Source organism: Cololabis saira, chromosome 14 (assembly GCF_033807715.1).
Source record: "Cololabis saira isolate AMF1-May2022 chromosome 14, fColSai1.1, whole genome shotgun sequence".
Classification (NCBI taxonomy): domain Eukaryota; kingdom Metazoa; phylum Chordata; class Actinopteri; order Beloniformes; family Belonidae; genus Cololabis; species Cololabis saira.
The window spans coordinates 7,212,715-7,236,352 of record NC_084600.1 but is presented as its reverse complement, the minus strand read 5'-3'; the positions used below and the strand labels follow the sequence as shown (position 1 = coordinate 7,236,352).

The 23,638-nt window shown below is 42.1% G+C and overlaps 1 protein-coding gene across 1 annotated transcript in view; it reads left to right on the top strand.

Annotated features, from left to right (window-relative positions):
• Positions 1–7,446: 7,446 nt before the first annotated feature.
• The window catches only part of LOC133459517 (actin-binding LIM protein 3-like), a 69,152-nt gene continuing 52,960 nt past the window's right edge, over positions 7,447–23,638 (top strand). Inside the window, exons 1-2 of the mRNA XM_061739535.1 lie at positions 7,447–7,928; positions 12,771–12,935. Of these exons, the coding sequence (XP_061595519.1) occupies positions 7,910–7,928; positions 12,771–12,935 (184 nt within the window). The 5' untranslated portion in view covers positions 7,447–7,909. The remainder of the gene's footprint in view (positions 7,929–12,770; positions 12,936–23,638) is intronic.

Genomic DNA, 23,638 nt, shown 5'->3' with positions numbered 1-23,638 from the left:
AAAGAGAGGTGATTTTAAAGTTACATCTAAACTGCTTCCAGATCTCTAAAGTAGATGCAACAATTGGATTAGAAATGTGTTTAGCCGAATATGAATTTAGAGGAGCACAGATTAAGGTTGATAAAGAGACTGAGTTACAAGAGTGAGCTTCCATCTGACACCAGTCTGTAGTTGGGAACTTGTACCAAGTATGGATTTTTTGAATATTGGCCGCCCAGTAGTACATCGTCAGATTAGGCAGTGCAAGGCCACCTTGTTCTTTACTTCGTTGTAGAGTAGAATATTTTATTCTTGAAGTCTTTCCTGCCCAAATAAATGATGAGATAGTCTGATCCAGTTCCGTAAAAAAAGATTTGGGGAGGAATATTGGAAAAGACGGATGGAATTGATTCTTCCTAAAAGAGAAAGGGGGAGCGTATTCCAATGCTTAGGATCAGATTTTATCTCTTTGGCCAACTTCACAATATTATGGGTTAGGGTTAGGGTTAGGGTTAGGGTTAGGGTTAGCCTAACCCTAACCCTAACCCTAACCCTAACCCTTTGTAAATTAAAGGAAGACTATGAGAAATATGAATACCCAAATACCTAAATTTGGAAGTGGTTAGTTGAAAAGGTAGCGCTTGAGCTGGGATCTGTTTAGCCACATTATTATACACATTATATATTATTACACATTGTATAGAGGAAAACACTCGCTCTTATCAATATTCAACTTATATCCCGAGAAGGAACCAAAAGTTTGTGGAATATCAAGAATATTTTTAATACATACAGTAGGGTTAGAGATATAAAGCAACAGGTCATCTGCATAAAGCGAGACTCCCCATTCCTATTGATACCAGAGAAGAGCGGTGAGCTCTTCAAAGCCATGGAAAGCGGTTCGATTGCGACAGCGAAAAGCATGGACGACAAGGGGCAGCCCTGGCGGCAACTGCGTGTTAAAGGGAAGAACTCAGACCGAGTTGGTAATTACACTTGCAGTAGGGGCACTGTAAAGCAATTTAATCCATGAAATATACTTTTGACCAAATCCCAATCTTGTAAGAACTGAAAATAAATAACCCCACTCTACGCGGCCTTCTCTGCATCCATAGAGACCCCCAGTTCAGGATACTCTGTAACAGATTTTGACATTATTATGTTAAGTAAACGACGAATATTAAAAAATAACTACCGACCCTTTTATAAAACCAGTTTGGTCAGTAGAAATAATGTTTGGTAGGCAGGGATCCAGCCGGCCAGCAAGGATCTTCGCTAACAGCTTTATATCAGCATTAATCACATTTCACAAAATCATTAATTAATTTATTTCTGGCAGGGGGACTGCCAATGTAAACTAGCCTTTTGGCTACAATTGGGTACATTTACATTTTATTTTATAAAATGTTTCTTAATGTACGTTGTCCCTCTCTAACAAATAAAAATAAACTGAAACTGAATTAAGCAAGCTGACAGGCCTCCAACTGCTGCATACTTCTGGCTCTTTATTTTTCTTTGGGATGAGTGAAATTGATGCTTGATGCTTGACATTGGGAGAATGCCACACTCTAGAGAGTAATTAAACATGTCCAGCATCAAGGGGGCTAACTGGTCAGAACATTTCTTCAAGAAGTCAGCTGGAAAGCCGTCTGGGCCTGTGCCTTTCCACAGCCAGACATTTTGAACTAGAGCACGGCCCCTCATACAGGCTCTGAAACTGACGGTGGCAACGAACTGTCACCACATCATGTGAATCAGGCTGATTGTGTCTTATTATCCCAACTTTAAACTGATGTTCCTCACCGGGATCTTTCGGGGAAAAAGAGTTTAACAGTAGATATACTCTTTAATAAAGGGTCTACTTGAGACATTTAGTTGGGTTTAAAGGCAGATGCAACATAGTAACTGCATGTCTTTTAATTGCAAAAGTGTCTTCTTTCAGAAGTGAAGTTGCTGTCAATGAACAGCAGATCCTGTCGAATCCGTCATCTGCTTTTGGCAAAGCGGATATCATAACTGCAGGTTGAGAGGTTGTCAAGCCTTTTAAGGTTGTATTTGACTGCTCCAGAGCTAGAATTACATAGCCAAGCATCTCCTCTGAGAATCACCAGTTAAAGCAATCCTTAAAAATGGAAGTATATGGAATTCTGCCTTTTTGTACCACAAATGAAACATCCTCCACTTCTACATTGTTGCTATTCTTTTCTTTTGTTAGATGCAGAAAAACACTTTCCATTTACAGGACTTGAAGAAACATTAGTATAAGCACTGATAATTTCCCCAATTTCAAGCACAATGTAAATTATCTTGTGGTATCCTATGGTATCTTTTTTTTTTGCAACTCAGTAAAATGAGGTCACTCGAAAAACAGAAACAGATTGCTGCTATCTATAGTGCATTTTTCTTTTTCCTTACTTAGCAAAACTTATACTATACATGTTGAAAATGCAGACGGACTGCAGGAAAGAACACGTCTCACTGGCTCCCTGTCAGTTCAGGAGGAGATTTATACATGTTTTTGATGAGTTGTCCTGTACCTCAATGGCTTTTTTCCTAAAATATGTGCCTATTACAGAAGGCCCACCTTTAACAGCTCGTTTTTCTCCTCACAAAGGGGGAAAAAGAAAACTCTTCAACTTACTAAGTAAAACATCTGTAACTGTGAGACCTCTGTCTGGATAGGAGACACTTGAGAAAGCTTGACATTACAAAAGGAAAACAGAAAATTAAAACATAAAAAACACATTTTCTACTTTAACCTTGTTACATGAAGAACAAATCTGGGTAATCTTTTTAACCTGAATCAGCCATGCTTGGAAACCCTCGAAAACGGCGCCGCACCGCCTGCTCCGAGCAGGAGGATGAAAGGTTAGTGAGGCCGAGGCTCGCGGAGGTCCTCTCCAGAATATACAGCTGCCCTCCTGCCCTCCTGACCTCCTGACCTCCAACCAGCCTAAATGCAACCTGAGTTAGTGGAGCAGCTCTCTGCGGCGCAGCAGGTTACCCCTGGCTATTCCCTCGCAGAATTCAGAAGTTAAGGTGAGCAGAGGTTTCCTGCCAAGGCCCCCCTGTGGAATGACCGGGTGGAGAGGATCGGGGAATCTAACAGAACATGCACATACATTTTGACTTGCTTTAAATAACTTGTTAGTTTAGTTGTTTTGTCATTGTAATCCTGCTTCCTTTTTATTATAAGCAAATTACATGTATTCCCTGAATATAGATGTCCATCAAATATAAGGAACCAGAAGTATAACCATCAACACTGTAATTACATCCATTGATATCTATTTATTAAAATGGATTAAAATGCAAAGTTCAAGGAGAAAGTGCTTCTGAACATCTCTTTTAACGGCCTTCAACTTTCCTCTTGTGGTTTCACCGTTGACATCAGAGGCGTTTCCAGATGCAGTCCTGACTGGAAGATGTTTCAAAACTCACACTAGAAACCATCTATCCAACATCTAGTGGAAGGCAGTCAAAGGTAATGGATAAGAACTGATGAACACGGTGGGGACTATCGCATTGATTAGTGACGCTTAGCTGCGTAGTGATGACTGTATAGACAAATTGTGCGATAAAAATATGTACTTACAGCTTGTTTCCTGCTCTATTTGAAATCAAAGAGCAGTCATGTTGTTTGTCTCATTAAGGAGTTATTATAATGTGACCTTTCTGTAGCTACAGAAGGTAAACCCGTGGCTCAGGTGATTGGTGGACTGGCTGCGGTGATGTTTACAGGCTGCTTCTGTGCCACACATCATGTCCTGTCCAAGAGGACATTGCTACTTATTTGTCAGGCAACATAGCACCTGTGTTTATTTAATATTTTTTATTTATCTGTGTGCCTGTTACTTGTGCCACCATATAAAGTATTTTGCTGTAAGTGCGAGGAAAATTGTTTGACTCCTTCACAGTGGCACCTCAGCCAAACATCGGAGGCGGGAGACGGTACAGTATGATTTTCATACTCTCAGAACACATTTTTTCATCCATCTGAATACATTTAGAAAACCGTTTTCCAGGAACGTCAACTCTCCCCTCAGCTTTGTTGAGAGTTGACATCTGATGTGTTTCCTCTGCAATCTGAAGCCATATAGGCTAACGAATCAACGTGTTGGGGGAAGGCTGCTGCAGGTTTCTGTCCTGTTTGAAATTCCAGCAATACTCAACCTGCTTCTGCCATGATTTTGCATATTAAAAAGTCCTTGTTCAAAACTTCCTTGTAGAGCTGAGTAAGAATAATCCTTATGAAGATACAACAAACACATGAACCATGCAACACCACAAACAGTGCAGTTACCCGACTCTGCTCTTTAAATAGTTCTTACCTTTTTGTCTCCATGTGTTAAAATAGGCAGGCAAACTATACAATGGGCCATTAATCATACCTGATCAGAACGGATGTAATGGTCCACGGACATATTGTTCTTCTGACCCTTCCAACTGCAAACATCATAAAGTTCAGTCGTTTTAAAGCTGTAACTCTGAGAGCAGCTATCAGAGACAGAGATGTGACCGGGATCCTCCTGAAGGAATTAAACTCCTGTAAGGAGTAGAAAAGCAGGTCAGATTTATGACTCACAGTAAAGACAGCACGGGTCAGAGTTCAACACACTGCAGCAGTTTAGATTGGTTTTTAAGTGTGCTTTCTTTGTCGCTTTTTTTTTTTTTTTATCTTGGAAGTGAATATAAATGTATCATTTGTTGTGCAGGAACATCAGTAGGAGGCGTTGGGAAGTGCTCCTGGTTGGATTACCAATGTTGGCAGTTGCAGGAAGTATCCTGCACATTGTTTTTCAATTACAGGGAAGTAAGCCAGCATAGACTCAACGTTGTCTGTATAAACATGTTTTGCTGCTAAAGGCTGTTGCATGCAAGGAGAGAACAATCATACCATACGTTCTCGCTTGAGTTAAAAACGTTGTCGTGAGAGACTGGAGGATTTTACATTCCATTAGATTTGTATAAAGGCATGCTGCCCCCAAAGCCCTCTTTGCTTACATTAAATAAGTCTTTAAAATCGAGCTATCCACAGTTTTAGTGTCCTTTTTCTTCATGTTTTAACTAAAATGAGCAAAGTTTACAGAAGTACCTCCAACGCTCGGGTGAGGAGCTCAAAGCTTCTGTTGTCCATACACACACTGCCCCCCGATGGTGTGTTTCTGCAGCCACATATAGTATAGTAGAGTATATTTGTTCACCCAGTCGTTTATCTTTACCCCAGGAGAAAACAGACTGAAATAAAGGGGAATATGTTTGTCCAAAAGGAACCCTATGAAACGTATTTACGTGATTTTAATTGTAAGTATTGCTGTTTTCATATCTATTTCATCCCAGTAGAAATACTTATGTATTGTAATCATCTTATAGCTTTATTTCTTTATAACATCCATCCATTTTCTATACCCACTTTATCCCTTGCAGGGTCGCGGGGGTCTGCTGGAGCCTATCAGCTCACTACAGGGGGGCAGGGGTTCACCCTGGACATGCTGCCACTCCATCACAGGGACACTCTTTATAACAGTGGAAGTTAATACTTTTAAGACTCAGTTAATCCATTAATACGGTAACACAAATATCACTTATCTTGATGATCATTTATTGCAGTTGTAATGGGCTTTCAATATAGAGTTTTTATAAACTGATTTATGATGAAAGAGACAGTTAATCCATACTGGAAGTGAAATCAAAACAATTTGTACTGGTGGATGAAAAATAGTTTAATCAGCCAGGCCATTCGTCCTCCACTTGATTTATTAAACATATCCCTCCCTCAGGATTTGGTTTTAGATGACACAATCACTTCAACAGGACATTCATCACGTTTAGGGAGGATTTGAACTCTTTAAACTTCCTGTAGAGAAATAGATTAAGGCACGATCAAGTGATTGATTCAACAGCATATGATAACAAGATTAACTTTTATCCATGGACACTTGAACAGGAGGAACAGTAAGGGGAATGTGAGGTCAGTACCATATGGGAGGAGTCAATAGCTTTCCCCTAAGCAAGTCCCAAATGGTGTGTAGACCCTGCAGGGATCAGCCCGGTATCTTCAGCCAGCCCTCCGGCACTACCAGCTCCTCGAACATGACCCGCTCCTGTCCATGTACCTCTGCAATATGGTCCTTACAGGGAAATGTTAGGTGTATTAGGAGCACCTACTGTGCAAACACTGATGTCAGCATCATGTCTGGCCTCAGTGAAGTTGTTGTGATGTACCGGTAGTCTAATGTAGTAATGACATGTCTTCCCAGATCAAGTCCATGCTCCCAGTGGGACATGGAGGTAAACGCCTCAGCTGCAGGTTTACACCCCCCCACCCTGGTCATGCTGACTGTCATCTGTTGCCTGGTATATTTGTTCTTAGGAATTGCTACAGAGATGGTTTCTGCAATGGTCTGGCCAGCTGTAGTGACTTTCTCCCACATAGGGAAACTTAGATGTGTTCTAGGTAACTTCAGAATAGACGTCCCACTAAGTTGGCCATACCTTGGATGTGGAAGTGTAATGGGTTTGGCTGTAAATAGGAGCCGGATAATCACGTTTTAATAGTGGTTGCCCTTTCATTGATACTATAGTTAGTTACATCCCGAATGAAGATTTGAGGATATGGGGCTATTGTTTTGACACCACCATTGACACAGCTGATTGCAATAAGCAATACAAGTCATTTATGTGTGTAATTAAATTGTCTACAAATTTGACCAAAAGAAAGGTTCCACTTGTAATAAATAAATAAAACTGTCCACAATATGATTCCAGTCACTCACCTCTCTTCTCTCACAGGACTTCGGATGACTTCATGAATACTTGAGTTTTGGTATCTTCCTATCAATTCCCATAAGGAATTGATAACAAATGTATTAAATATAATATTTAAATGTATTATTATTAAATTGCTAATAGCCTACATTTATTAGCCATACTTAGAGATATTGGGGGCGATGAAAGCGAATTGATGCCTCCCTCCATATAATGGGAGCCTGTGGAGGAACTGTGGAGGAAGTGGGGAGGAGGATGATTGCAAGCCTGGGGGGGAGAGGGATCAGAAGGCTTGTGAGAGATGAGTAACTCCTGCTTCTTAAACAGGGAACAGCCCACCATAAAAGATTAGACTTGACTTTCAATATTATCACAATTTTATTGATCACAGCAACTTTCTTCTTCACCTTGATTATCACACACTAAAGCCAACAGGCTTAAAGTAAAAAAAAAAAAAAAGTCTTAAAGTTGACACATTCATTCATTCATTCATTCATTCATTCATTCATTCATTCATTCATTCATTCATTCATTCATTCATTCATCCATCCATCCATCCATCCATTCATCCATCCATCCATCCATCCATCCATTCAGTTCGACAGCAGGCGTTTCCTCCCAGCAGTTTGTTGTCCAGACGCTGTTCGGCGCTCTCGCGCTGCGGGAGTGGGTAGTGGGTCCTGCGCGCAGAGACAGGTTCTCTGACAGCTCTGAGTCCGTGAAAAGCCCACAGAAAGTCTCCGCCCAGCCCCGGCACCAGCGCCGGCACCGGCACCGGAGCGGGAGCGCACGGAGGCGGAGCGCGCTGAGCGGACAGGGCGGGATGGACGTGTCTGCGCCGCGGGGCTTAACCTGAAGGGACATGAAGAACAGAGAGACCTGAGGGGGATGTGGGGGCTTTGAACCGTCAGTTTCAATTAAATTCCTGCCTTAAGGGTGGGAAGGTGCAATCTGCCTCGCCTGGCTGTAATCCTGCAGGAGGAGCGGGGGAAGCCCTGGTTCCAGCCCTGGCTCCAGCCCTGGCTCCAGCCGGACAGGGACCGGAGAGTTGGACGGGTAGCGCTCTGCTACTCGGATCTTTTGCCCTGCACATGAAGGCTGAAATGGAGCGACTCTAAAAGCTGATCCAGTCAGTTAAACTGGCAAGATTCCTCCTGGCACCATGAGCGGACCGACTAAAGGTAAGCAGCGCTCAAGAATATCCCTTCAGTGTGTAAAGGATTTCTACCCAATCAATAACAGTTTCCCGAGAGGATTGAATGTGGAACAGACTAACAGTTCCCCACCCACGTTATTGATCACTGACTTACTTAGGGAAATTGTTTTGGATCTTGTCATAAACTATTTTATAAATTGAGTTGAAAAGAAAAGAATGCACTGTTTGGATATCTGACAGCATCCATCACAACTGTGGTTATTTAAGGACCGTGCTGCCAGGGTTGGCTAGAGATGCACTACAAGCCACAAGATTCAACTGAATTTAACTTCCTTTGACCATTTTGGAAAATAGTCTTTTTTTCTTTTCTTTTGTTGAAAACTGCTTGTCTTCTCTGCAGTCAAGGGTGTTAAAGCTAAGCCAATAAAACGGCCCAATGTCAAACATAGAACCACATAGAGCAGATGTACAGATCCCAAAATCTATTCCCAAATCTATTACAAAGAAAAGTCAAAGTTGACCTTCCAGCAGTATTAGAGTTAAAGCAGCTGCCTACTTCTCCAAGGAGCCTTTTGGCTCTACACATCCCACCTGAGTGAGATATTTAACCTTCTAACAGCTCTGCTGGGGATACACTACAGTTACAAGCGTTCACAGGAGCAGAGAGGCCCCGGCTGAGTGACCGTAGACCCTCAAATCTCCCACAGAAAAGACGGGAATTAGGTTTTGGCTGACTGCTTTGGTTCACACTATGGTGGAGATTATTGGTTTTGATCCAGGCTGTTAACCCATGAGGTCACAGGTCAGAGGAACTACGTTATGTTGTGAAGTGTGCAGAATAAATGGCTTATCTGACTTTGAAGCCATTTAGAGGAGAGCTGTAGGCAAACAGGATTAAACAGAATGTCATCAGGCGTCTTGTTCTGCGTGGGGTAAGCAAAAATTGTGATGCCCTTAAGCGCTAAAAACAAGGTCGGAGACCTTCCTGAGCAGCACTTTTACCTACATTTAATGGAAGTGACACAAAAAAAGCAACAGCAGAGAAAGTGACTATTTGAAATCCATTTCTTATCAGCATCTGATCATATCTTGAAGTTAACTTGACACTAACCTAGGGGGATTTTATACAGTAAAATAGATGTTGTTTTTTTTCAGTATTGGGTACCTTTCCCTGAAGATTCAACCAGTGTCTGTATTCAGACAAATCACAAGAAAATCACGAAAGACCAAATCCCCTGCAGGGCAGTTACTGTACATGGCATGCTTCTTCACATTTTTCAGTTTTAGAAAGTGGAATTGCACCTTCTAATAATAACAAATGCACACATGAAGTTCTCTCTCCTCCTGGAGGAGCTCACAGGTGGCTCAGATCTTCCTATGGCTGCTGTTCCAGTCCTTGCTGCCATCTGGCTACAGAGCCCATGCCAGCCCTGTGATCACACACACATACACACACATACACAAGTATACAACCTTTATGTCCTACTTTTACCTTTTTTCCACTCCTGTAAACATGTATATACCTACAGGTCTCCTGCTGTTATCAGCTTAACCTTCCTGCATGTTCTGTTGCTGCCATTGCATAATTCCCAAACTCTGGGATGCAGTAGCATTAACTGTAATGTAATTGACTTCAGCATACAGTAGATTTGTTGCTCAGACTGTTGCACAATATTTTGCGCACAAATGGCTGTCATCGGAAATCCAAATTGAACCCGTCACCTGTCCGGCTCTGTTTGTTGCATATCTCTATTCCTTTATAATCCCATGATAGAGACAAAACACGACTCGGTTGTGTGTGTGTCTCTGAGGGCATAAAGAAAGGACTACTTTCAACAAGAGGGATTTGACCGGTTTTGTAAGCGAGGATCAAAGAAGTGTAATCCCAAAAAGATCCAGAGTGACCTTTTTGTCTCTAAAGGCACGCCCACATCAGGATTACTCAGAGCTTCATCGACATATGCAGAAAAGATGAAATCCAGCATACTGCGCCATTGTATTTCCTTTTTTCAACAGTCAGGATAAATATAAGGACAAATATTAATAACAAATGGTGAAAATAATATTGTTGGGTTTGTTGAGAAAAAAAAACTGAATCAGGATAATAAAACTCATTCAGGAAGCCATTAGAGTACATAAGTGCAACAGCAAATATTACAGCAACTTGCCTCAGCCCAAGGCTGCTCTTTGAATGGTCCACCTCAAATAAAGTCCTCACATCGTGTCATTACTAAATCCACAACTGAAAAGGCATTAAGTTACCTCAAACATTATGTTTGGCAGATTTCTTAATGGACTTTTGAATAAGTCCTTACCCACCAGAACAACGAATTAGGAGTCGTACATCGGTAGTGGCTTATTGTGTTGTTGCCATGTCCTCACACTGAACTGAATACAGTGAGAGTTTGTTAATGTCAAAGGAAAATTAGAAGGATGACAATCCCTCATTGTCATACAAGATCTTATAGCAGTGGACAGGTCTGATTTAATATGATTTAATATTGCAAAGAAGCTAGAGAAGCCTCCTCTGAAGAGAAAAGCTGCTTTATTAGTCTGTTTTGTGTAATGTGTTTATAATGTTGACTTTCAGTCATACAACTTGGGATTGAACTGAGTTTTGTCCTGATTAGACACATTTGTGACCCACCTAATTTAAATTGTGTTTTAACTAGATTAGATTGGATTTAAACCAAAGTGTGCATTAACTGACCTTGTTAGATTGAGCTTTGTTTATGTTAAAATAGAGTTTTAACAGGTAAAATTGTTTTTAGATTAAAGGGGACCTATTATGAAAAACACGTTTTTTCTTGTTTTAACATATATAAAGTGGTCTCCCCTCACCCTGCCAGCACAGGGGAGACAAAATACCATGAATTTCTGCAAGCTCTCTGACCCCCGCCGGACAGAGTCCCCCAGTGTCACGTGACTTTTTTTGGGCCGATTAAAATCTGCTCCCGTCGTGACGTCACGACGGGAGCAGATTTCCATAGGTTCAGCCTCCGCTGCTGAAACCACGCCCACTACCAGCTCTCTCCGCTGCTGGAGCGGTGCTTACTCGGGCCAGTCGGACGCGGCACCGCGGCGGAGCGGATCCGGGTTAAATCATCCAGGTTCCTGGGTGGTTTGGGAGCTGGGTCCTCCGAGGTCCGTCCCAGGCTGGACCAGCTTCACCCTCCGATATTTTCAGCCAAATCTGTCGGTTTGATCACCGGTGAACGACGATGCGCCGCGGATGCGCTCCGGAGCCGATCTGTGCGCCCGCCGTGGGGTTGCGGCGCCATCGCGCAGCATCCGCCGGGCAGAACCGGCTGAAATTCCGCTGGTCGGTCCCCGGGAGTCCCTGCTACCAGTCCAGGCGGGTTCCTGCGGTCCCGGCCGGTCGGAACCGGTCAGATTCCCCGGTTAAAGCCGCGGTGATGCGCGCTGCTCCAGCCATACTTCCTGGTTCCCAAAGCGCGGCCCGTCCGACTAAATAGTCCAGGTTCCCAGCCGCTTTGGGAGCAGGGATTTCTGGGGTACGTCCCAGGCTGGACCAGCTTCACCCTCCGAGATTTTCAGCGAAATCTGTCGGTTTGATCACCGGTAACGGGCGATGCGCCCCGGAGCCATGCGCCGGGCGCCCGGCGTGGCTCCGGGGCCAGCGTTCAGCATCCGCCGGGCAGATCCGGCTGAAATAGTGCATAAATGTTATTTATATACAACTCATATTTTATTTTTTTAACAATAAAGTTGCCATTTGTGAAAATTCAGTGTTGTGATAATTTACAGGCTCGGGCTGCTCTGGCGGAGCAGGTTTATTCTCCTTCCCTGCTACACGTCATTCAGGGAGCCAATCAGCACAGAGCCTCATTATCATACCCCCCCCTTCCCTTAGAATGAGGCACAGAAAAATAGGTTACAAGCGGTAAAACTAGTGACAGGGCCCACAGGCTGAATTTCTGATTTATGTAGAAAAAACAAGCTTTAGATTGTTTTTAAGACATTCAAGGCCTGTTTAAAATATACATTAAATGCCATAATATGTCCCCTTTAAATTATTCTATATTATAGTGTGTTTAGATCACATTGGACTTGGTTTTGAATATATTGAACTCAGTAAGGGAATGTTATGTTAACAAAATGAACAATGGTATGCCATTCATATCGTTCAATTCACGTGTCATGACTTACAACTTTATCAAACATGTCAGCATCCTGGTTAAGATAGCGAGGACTTGAAGGTGGAGAGGTGTAAGTGTACGCTGTAGTACATGTAACAAGTTACAACCAAACAAATACGATGAAGAAAGCCAGGAACAGTTTGCGAGGACATAACTTGGCCTTTGCTTGGCTTTCTGTCTCTCTCCATTAAGCTGCTACCTGCTAATAAATGACTGTGAGCTGCATTGATCGCTGGTTCAGAGAATTTCCAGGAGACACTGTCAGTTACGATGCAGATCCCTCAGCCATCTTCCTCCAGACTGGGGTCTGTTTCTCCCTGAGTTCGTTACTGGTGCTGTTTGATGGGTTGCTGTCTGCTTAATATTTGAGTCATATTGTTTGTCTTTGACTAATAAGTCCTCTGCTGATCCAGCTGTCTTATATGAAGAGCTGGAGAGCGCATCTGTGGCCTTTGAAAGTCATTTTTAGCATGTCAATCTTTGTTTTCATTCAATTTTGAAGACTTAAACACGAACACTTGATTTGAACAGTTTTCTCCTCATGAAAAATGGAGCGGATACATTTGGTTTCTGAGGCTGTTGCTCTGCATTTCTTTATCTTTCTTTGATCTGATGCTTGACTTCAGCTGAAAGGAAGATACAAAGAAAAACCCTGAAAACTGTGGTACAGGACATATTGTTCTTCCTCTCGTCTCCTCTCGCCTCAGTTCAGTACCAGTCAGGTCTTTATGGAGGAAACAACAACAGCGGCTCGCCTCTCTCCAGCCGAGGAAACTCAGCAATCGTGTGTGAGCGGTGTGGGGAAGTCTGCCGTGGGGAGGTGGTGCGCGTCAAGAACACACACTTCCACGTCCACTGCTTCACCTGTCAAGGTAAGAACAGGGGAACATCTGACAATGAGGTCATTCAAGTGTCATTTATAAGTCCTCTTAAGTGTGTCATTTCAAATTGATCTAGATGCTGAGAAGCTACACAAAAAAATCACTTCCGATTATTCTATTATGGACATTCTATCTACTTTCTGTCAAGTAACAAAGTACAAATACTTTGTTACCTGACTTAAGTAGAAATTTTGGTTATCTATACTTCACTGGAGTAATTATTTTTCAGAAGACTTTTTACTTTTACTCCTTACATTTTCACGCAATTATCTGCACTTTTTACTCCTTACATTTTAAAAACAGCCTTGTTACTCTATTTCATTTGGGCCTTTAAATAAAAACTATCCAGTTAAATTGCTCCATCCGGATAGAGTGAATTAGGTTGTGGTTGTTTCAGATGTTCTTGTCCAGTTTTGTTCTTACATCCGTTCCCTCAGATTCCTGCAACTAAACTTGGATGTACATTCCAATAAAGGTTAGGATAAATGATAACATGCCTCTGAAGTTTGACTTTTGCACCATTACAATACTTATAGGTAACTAGTCATCATATCTGCTGCTCTCTGAAACACATGTTAATGTTCAATAGTACACATATATGGTTCTTTAATATATTTGCATTATACTAAGATGCATTCATTTTCAATGGCTTTTGTCCTTAATGGCTTTTTTCCCCCTTACATTACTTTTACTTTTATACTTTAAGTAGTTTTGAAACCAGTACTTTTATACTTTTACTTGAGTAAAAAACTTGAGTTGATACTTCAACTTCTACAGGAGTATTTTTAAACTCTAGTATCTATACTTCTACCTGAGTAATGAATGTGAATACTTTTGACACTTCTGAAAATGACACAGAGATACAGTGGGTTAGAACATGGTGATGTTATCCACAAGTAGCAAGGAGCTGCTGAGTAATTACATAAACCAACAGCATGTATATTTGGGCGAGTCTGGAGCACTTTGGCACTTATTGCTCAGTTACATCGGCGAATTGGATGTGGATCGGACCCAAAATTCGTGATTTGGGCCAAGCTGGGGTCTTTGCATCTTCTGCATGAGCCAGATGCAGCCCCAATTTCAGAAGAAAGTTTGGACTTGGCACACGAGAAGGCCCAAAGAAAAGTCTCATTTGGGCTACACCTATCAGATACGAGCCCAAACGTTAGGCTCGCCACACTCTTCCTGAGTCAGCGCTGTAAGAGAAATTCAAATGCGGGCCAAAGAAAACCGAGAATATGGGCCAGGTTTGGGTCAGACTTTATTTTCTATGTCAAGATGCTTCATTGTACGTTACTGGGGAACAAAATGAGTGACCAATGAACATGTAGATGCTTTTCTGAGCTGCTCAGTGTTCGGATCAGTTAGTCAGAATTGACTCATAGAAAATTGGGGAATGATTGATTGCAAATAATTAGGAGACACTCACTGTATAATAAGTCATTAATATACGATATCCCATGTGTTTAAGAGCAAATTACCTCAATATGCATTTCAACAAAACAGTCATGGATTGAGAGTTATTAGAGAAGTCTCCTCAATATACATTCATATCTGACACTCTTCTCTTTCACTCGTATTCACTCTCTTTTTCCAGTGTTGCTCAAATGAACAGCTTTCCATGTGTGGATTCCGAATCAATTTTCATAATTAAATATTAAATGATTGCCACCACTCAGACAAGAAGGAACCGCAACAATTGAATCGCTAATATCATCTGGACTCATTGAAACAGAAACTGGATGATAACTAAAGCTGCATTAAAGCCAGGGTCTAGGTCGTTAAAGTGTATCACATCAGACAATAAAGGCACGATGCAACATTCGGAATTGGAAAATGTTGCTGATCCCATTAAATGTTCATTATTGTTCATATTGCAAAACTAAATGTCGTTAAAGCAACTCTATGTATCACCACCATTCCTGACCACATGGGTGGATCATAGTTGGACGCTTGACCATGATACCAAAAGGGATCTTATTTATTACGTTATTTTCAACTACATATACTTTACTATGGAGTAGGTTACCCTTTTGCAGCTATAACCGATTCCACTCGTTTTGGAGGTTTTTTTCCTACTCTTTACTCTTTTGAAGTCCTTCACCTGACTGCCAAACGGAGAAGCGTGATTCAGCGCCTTCCCACTGCTCCACAGTCCAGTGTCAGTGAGCTTTACACCACCACATCCAACGCTTGGCATTGGCCTTGATGAGGCCAGGCATGGCTGCTCAGCCATGGAGGGCTGGGCAGCCATGACTGGCCTCATCAAGCCAAATCATGCCAAATCCATGAAATTCCCCAACACCGTCCTATAGAAAAGGTGCCATCCTATCATAGTGCCAAACTTAAAATCACTAAGCTCTTCAGAACGACTAACAAATGCAAAGGGAGACTGTAGGGCTAGGTGCTTGATTTTATACATTTTATAAACCAATGGCTCTGATGGAAAAACCTGATTTCAGTAATTAACAGGTGTTGCCAAATGCAGTTTTTCGTGGAGTGTAGATCTACTGTTGATAAAATGACAAACGATCCACTGACAATCCTAATGAGTAGGGATGTCTATCAGCACCACTGTCCTATTTGAGGTGCACTTCATTTGGCGCTTTTGCATTAGTATCACCTCAGCTCGGTTCTACCCGTTTTGCGCTTTCGCACTAGGGCTGAGACGGGTAAAGCCGCTCCAAGTCGATACTTTTTTCTGTAACCATTTCAGTGAGGTTCTATAGCGCGCTGAGCAGGGACTATTTCTGAGGTCACCACCCTCCTCGCCACCGATTGGTCGGGGGGCGGGGCCGTCACCACCCTCCGCACCTCTGATTGGTCGGGGGGCGGGGCCGTCAAACGTTTGAATCAGGAAGCGGGAGTCAGCGCGAGGGGACTCGCGGCTCGCGGCGATTTTATTATAAAGCGCAAAACGTCTGTTTGGTGATCCAACTCTGAGGTGCAGATGTTCATAAACCTGGTGGCTGTCGAGAAAAGATTAAAAAAGCGATGTAGACGGGCTGTTTTTTTCTCAGCCGCTCCCGGCTCCAGCTGATTTCTCATCTGCGCCGACATGAACAAAGGTGTTGCGCAATCGAGTACGTCACAGCAGCTTCACCACAACCCCCCCACTTCTCCCCTGGCTGTGGAAAACACACGTGTGGAGCCGTGTAAAGCCGCGCCGCGCCGAGCCGGGCTGAGCCGATACTAGTGGAAAAGTGCCAATTGTGTCCTACACCAGGGGCTGACACATGAATACGACACATGCGATGCACTGCCCTCTTGTGGTCAGAATGGGTATTTCTGCATAGAGTGGCTTTAAGGTGAGTGGTGTGGTTTGTGTTAAGGAAACTGATTTGTTTGTTGTGAAATTCTCAAAAACACTTAAATAGCTGATATTACATAATAACTTAAATGAAATGAACTGAATTGTTACCGCTTTTGAATCTTATGCAAACAATTAGTATGATAGAGATGTGAGATTTTTCTAAGAGCAAGATTTTGGAGCAAGATTTAGTAATGGCGGTTAGATCATGACACTATACTTTATTTTCTGTCAGTATCTTTTTCAAACAACCGATAAAATCAGACAATTCCATGTATATTAGCAAACCAATAAGCTAAAACTTTATGAACATTGACAACTTATGTGATAAAAAACCCTGCTCATCTTGTTACAATGTTTATTCTGGCAGTCACATGAATGTTATTACGCCACTTGCTCCGTTTTAAAAAGGTTTGCAGAGCAATCACACATTGCTCTAGCACGACAACATCATCATCCTCCTCCTGGTACCAGACTGCCCAGGACACTCTCAGACGGTCCTGAGTATTCAGAGCTCTTCTGGAAGCAACAGGAATGTAACTTTCTTAAAATACAGTATATAAAAGCACGAATCGTATGAATGAAGCAAACAGGTAACAGATGCTGACTGGCTGGAGGTGGAATCAAAAAAGTCTTTTTAGAGTGTTATCCACATTTTCATTTAAATACTGACATATACTGTAAAACCATTCTGTCTGAAAATGCCAAGAATGAGTTTATTGGCTATATTGCCCAGCCCTGATGTGGATGTACTTTTCAAAAAGACAACAACAACGTAGCGTTACCATTAGCTGCTTCAGTCAGGGGCTGGTAGGAGTTGGTCACAGCTAACAGGACACATGGAAACATGCACAAGTAGAACTCAACCCTGGTCTGTTTCTAGGAATGTTTTTGTTTTCTTTTTGGCTTTTTACATGTGTTTTTTTCTTTCAGCTAATTTGTCATAATTATTAGTTTTGAGGCCAAACATAAGCATTGCTAAGGTGCTTTCTATTCATGAAGGTGCGGTAAGTCCTGCCTCCGCTTTTTGAAAGACAAATTTTAATTAGTTTCTAAATGCAAACACACTCCAGTGACCAAAACTTCACAAGTCACATAAGACAGATCACAAATTTGATTTGCCTTTCGTCTAAACAACCAATCACTCAAGAAACTGGATCTATGTCTCATTGGGAAACATTGTTTAAAAGTTTCATTATAGACCGACATACACTTTGTTCTTGTTCAACAATCAGAAAAGGATTGAAGTGGGAGTATAAAATGCATGGATGATATTTTATTTGGTCTGAACATTGAACAAAATGAACATCAGCGAAACCTTTGCAGTTTTTGTCAGCAAGAGCTACATCCTTAAAGGGGACCTATTATGAAAAACACGTTTTTTCTTGTTTTAACATATATAAAGTGGTCTCCCCTCACCCTGCCAGCAGAGGGGAGATGAAATCCCATGAATTTCTGCAAGGTCTGTGACCCCCGCCCGACAGAATCCCCCAGTGTCACGTGATTTTTCTGAGCCGATTAGAATCTGCGCCTATGGTGACGTCACCATAGGCGCAGAGGTTCGGCCTCCGCTGCTGAAACCACGCCCACAACCAGCTCTCTCCGCCGGCTGGAGCTCCGCCATTGTTCAGCAGCGGTGGCTGTTTCCACAGCGAGGGGACAGTAGAAATTAGGTTTTGCATCGACATTTACCCTCATAAAAGGATCAGTTCCAACAGCACGGACCCGGCAACTGCACACGAGTCAGCGGTAAGTTCCTTTTTTTTATGTTATTTATATTTGTATGATCTTTGCATGGGCTAAATATTTAGCTTAGCTCCGGAACACCGGCGCCGCATACGGAGCTGCCGGAGCTGCTCACGGACCGGCCCGGCTCCAGTGTTCCCTAACGGAGCCACTCACTCGTTAGGTAAATTAGTAATACATTTTTTCTGTCTGGTTTCAGATCTTCCAAGCAGCTGAAGCTGTTCGACACCTCCAGAAAACGCACGGTCCTTCCTTGAGCCAGCAATAGTGCATAAATGTTTATATACAACTCATATTTTATTTTTTTAACAATAAAGTTGCAATTGGTGAAAATTCACCAATGGCTGTTGTGATTTATTTACAGTTAACATGATTCATCTGTCTTATAACATAAGAAATGATGAGAAATCTTCCTGTGTGAAGACGAGGTGACTAAAGGTTGATTTATGGTTCTGCGTTACACCAACTCAGAGCCTACGGCGTAGGGTACACGTCGATTTAAGGCAGAACCGTAAATCAGGCTTTAAGATCCGTTTACACCGTGTAACTGAATGAGAGCGTCCGACTATCACGTCAAGCTGCGTGACATCGGACGCTCTCTGTCCACACTGAAACTGTTAAACTCTCTCTGTCCACACTGAAACTGTTAAACTCTCTCTGTCCACACTGAAACTGTTAAACTCGCGGCCAGTTAGGACAGTCAAAAAAAATAAAGCCATGGAATTGATTTTGTCGCAGAAGCTTCTCGCATGGGACACGTTTTGTGTACGACGCAGCCGGCTGCTCTGGCCGGAGCGAGGCTTATTCTCCTCCCCTCCTACACGTCATTCAAGCAGCCAATCAGCGCAGAGCCTCATTATCATAGCCCCCCCCGCCCTGAAAATGAAGCAGAGAAAAAGGCTTTAGAAGCGGAAAAAATAAAAACATGGTCCAGAGACTGAATTTCTGATTTATGTAGAAAAAACAAGCTTTAGATTGTTTTTAAGACATTCAAGGCCTGTTTAAAATATACATTAAATGCCATAATATGTCCCCTTTAAGCTTCATTTAGAAAGGCTCAGACTAATATGCAGTACATTTTAAAAAGGCACACACTGAAGTTTGCAATAAGTCATCCATATAAGCAATAGATGAATTAAATAGAACATGGTGTTAATGTAGAAAGCAGGAACACATATAACTTGTTAACAGGGTAGAAGCTCATAGTAAGGCTGTGTGGCTTTGCAGTTGTCATTCTGTTTGCACGCATACATGCGAGTATTTGTGTTTTTTTCTATATGTGCATCTTTTCATGGTTGGGCTCCACCAGTGAACAGATGGGACAGAACAAGCTGAAAGAGGTCTGGAGTCAGCAGCCAGTTATGCAGTGCAGTCAGCAGGTTTTCAGCCCGTAGTCAGACTCCAACCAGCTAACCTCCTTTTCCAGGCCGGGCCTACACAGCCCCGACGCTGCAAGACACAACCGTTTCCTCTGTGTGATCTGCAACTTGCATCGCCTCAGTACCCTGAATAACAAAGCCCCACAGAGGAGGATTTATATTTTTTTCATCAAACAACACATTCCACTGCACGCAACACTCCTCACTGAGGAACTTCACAATAACCTGAGCTGAAATAACTCCTTCAGATGCATGTTTGGATGAATAATTGATTATCTAATTGGTTGACTGTTTTCCTTATTTGAAGCACTGAATCCCTCTGACGGGACACGAGCCCGGTTTATTGACAGAAGTGTTCCGTCTTTGATATGAAAGTATTTCTCATTATGGACTCTTGATCTTGCTGAGTCAGCTTAATGACTTTTTGCTAATGGCCCATCAGCTGAGCCGACATCAGCTGGTGATGTGGGCAAGAGTCAGATCCTCAGACACCTCTGTTCTTCTTTATCCTCACTCTGTCACTCCTTCGTCTCACATTCTTTATTTGCTTGCTGCTTTGAATGTCAGGGATACAATGCGTCTTTGTTTTTGGTAAACAGGATAATCGACTGTTAGTTTGGCTGTTCAAGACTGAAGCGCTTCTATTTTGGGAACGAGGAGACGATCCAGGCGAGGCAGTGTGCTGAAGTGAGACTTGAGATGTGATTTATTGGCTCGTTTAGGACTAATTAAAGGGCTACGGCCCCAAATCTATATTCTTTTTTTCCCCCTTTAAATTAAACGTATACTTGATAGATTATCTTTCTGTATGAATTTAAGGATGTAAGACACAAGTCGCCTCGGTGTTACAACCACTGAGTCTTTATGTTGCCTCGTTATAACCTGTTGTCTGTGGTTATTATTCATTTGTTAGGGATGTTGATATTGTCCTTTAATTACATGAGGAACTGATCAGGTCATACTGACTTTACCTTACAGCCAAATGCATGCAAAATAAATTATAGGATGTTTCTTGTATTGGAGAACCTTGAAATGGTGACATTGACAAAACAGAACAAACTCTGTTTTTGTTTCTCCAGCCGCTACGTATTTGGTGCCATCAGAAGGTTGTTTTCAGCTCCTCGGGGTTCGGATATGGAGCCTGTAGTCGGGCTTGTTGCAGCACATCCCTGGGATAGGACTGCGACCTGGGGAGTTGCAGGGCTGGGTCAATACCTCGGGGTCTTTGTTATATTGTGTGAGCAAGTCTCCACGATGCTGAGCCATCTGCAGGGTGGGAGTGTTGCTGCCAGTAGGGGTGGGCTGTATGTGTCACAGGGACATTAACGTAAATGCCAGGTCCATAGGTCTCCCCGCAGATATTTGCAGGAATATAGTAACTTGTGCACTTGTGAATGGTTTGTAATGTCATAGATGACACACACAAGTACATACGGTACAAGTCAACGGCATTTAGAACTTCGACTTTTGATTTTTACCAATAAGGCTTTATATTCTTTTTGCATAAGAAGAACAAAAATAAGATTTTGTATTCCAAAGGGTGACCACTGATTGTTCTCGTAGCAAATTGAACATTTATTTATACATTTACCCCACTTTTAAAGCAAATTATGTCAGTCTTTGGAACATTTGTGTCTTCATGGTCTACATTCCAGTCAACAACTAATGCAGTAAGTTTCACTTTAATTGTAACATATATTTGGCGTTTAGGCTCCATTCAAGCAAAGTTTACCAGGCTTACACACAAATACAGGGGTGTAGGACTAACCCCCTCTTTTAATTGGAGCCCGCAGGTGGAATCCAGGGTGGAGATGGGATTGACGGCGAGCTTTGTCTGTATGACATCTGAAGGCATCCAAGAACATGCTTCTTGCTCCTTAAATAGGTCAAAGAACTAAGTAACTGGAAGGAACCATTCAGAGGGGTGAATGAGCAGGTGCACGCACTGCAGGGATTGCCTGCCTTAAATAACTCCCAGGGTCGTATCATTTTATACAAAGTTAAAGTAAAGTAAAGTTATAGTAATTCCTCCTCATTTTGATGAACGTCAACACGTACCTACCAAAAGCAAACTTTATGTTACACATATGCAAAGACTGATCAGACTTCTTTTGCTTGTTTCTTCATTGCCGTTTCTCCACTTAGCCCATCTATCCTCTATGCAACAGTACAACAGTGGCTACAACAAGGAAATCTATTCAATGTTGATGATACAAAGTAGGAAGACAGTGACAGGATGGCAGATGTGAGCTGGACGGAGAGATCAATAGCCTCATTGATACCTCCCCAGGGTCGCTCTGTCTCATCCCTTCACTTTGCTGTCTGCTTCCCTTCCACTTCACATATGATGCTTCTGCTTCCTCTAATCTCTCCCTTGACTCCCATCTAACAAAAAAACCAAACAACCCTCTCTTCCTATCTGAATATGTAGTCATTCAAATCATCCTTGAACTTACAGCAACAAAAAGAGCAAAAACGTTCCAAATAGTCTGATTCTTATCATGTATGGATTTAGTGCAGTTTTGCCCAACAGCGTTAAGATTATCAGTTGAACCAGCGACAGTGAAAATGTCTGACCTTCACCCTCCAAACATAATTTAAAAGCTTAGAGCAGAACAAAATCATTTTTGAGGAGTTAAACATGCAGAGGGCGAGAGTCTGTGGATTTCATCTGTTAGTCTGTCGCACAAAAAGTCACGCATGGCCCGGCTGTTTCCGACAAAAGAGACTTCAAGGACAAACTGTGAAGCATGGGCGGCTGTATCAGCTCTGCAGAACTCCTTTGTGTGAGCGTTTTCACAGTTGGTACATTTGTTTTTACATCTTTATGTTTATGTTTTTTGTAATTTTGAGTTTACCAACTAAAAAGGATTAATAGTGGTGATGAGACAGTCAACACTTCCAGGAATCTGTGTGTTTGACATCCATTTTCATTATGTCCACCCTTCTCAAAAGCATTTGTCCTATAAATGTTTTACCTTATTGATTTACTGTCTTCCTGCCACGTGTGTTTATGCACATATTTAACCACATCTGAGCGCTTTTGGTCTAACAGGTTAAAAAGATGTACATGTACTATATTTGAATACTTTACCATAGCAGAAAATGTGTGAAATTCCAGTAAAAAACTAAATTGAGCAAGAAGGAAATGTAATAATGTAGCAACATTCAGACATTTCATTTGTATTTGTTTTATGTATTTCTTTTGTGACTTTAGTGTTGTTGTTTTATTAGAGGTTAAGTTACCATCAAGTCTGCTTCATGAGATAGAAACACAAAACATAGTTAGTTTGCTTACTGATGATGGCAGTGATTTTTCTGATTACTGAGCAGACTCCTTCATGAATGCTGTGTACAATAAAACCAATTCACCACATCCCAGCTTGTGCTGCATCTGAATTGCCCGGTTTTATTTTGACCCCTGCACATCTGGGAGGGTTCAGCACCCAGAGCAGAGGCTAAAGATAGAAACCATCACCACGTGAGGTCAGGTGAGCTGACGTGGTTCTGAGGTCTCGCTTGAATCTGCATCTGACAAACTTTTGACGTATTTGAACGTTCAGCTTCAGTCAGCAGGTTCAGATAACAGCAGGACGATTTGCCCCGACTGTCCGTGAAACGGTAAAATGTCATGTGACCGAGAGCAGATGATAGATGGTAATAAGCAGGCAGCATCTCATTTATATTCCAGCGATACTCTGCCGTGCCATTTTCTTCTTCCCTAAATGCATCCAGTGAGCTTTTTAATCAAATGGAATTATTTCCACGCAGGTGCATGTTTATACGCTGGCACCGATATAACTTTCTTTGTTAATGTCAGGAATGCAAACAAATGATCTAATTGTAGGTTGTGGTGCAACCATCCATTCACGAGCTTTCGTGCAGTATCTGTACTGACTTTCATTTAAACAGAAGAACATAATGGGAACATTTGTGGCTGGAGTTTGATGTTTAACATTTCAAGTGGCTATTTGGTGAAATGCTCTTGTGTAACCCATGTGTTATAAGTGTAAACTCACAAAAACAGTTATTGTACTGGCGTACAGGACACATAGAAAAGGGTTAAAGTTAAAAGCTTCATGATACGTGGTTCAGGACTGTTGGAGATGTTTCTGATGGTTGATGACTTCATTCTGAACACATTCTAACTGCCGTTGCCGTCTCTGATAAAATGAGATGTTAAAGAGAAGTTTGAAATTTTGAGCAAGTCTTGGCTGCAGCCGTTTCTCACTTGGCTTGCTTAGCAGTAAATAGAGGTT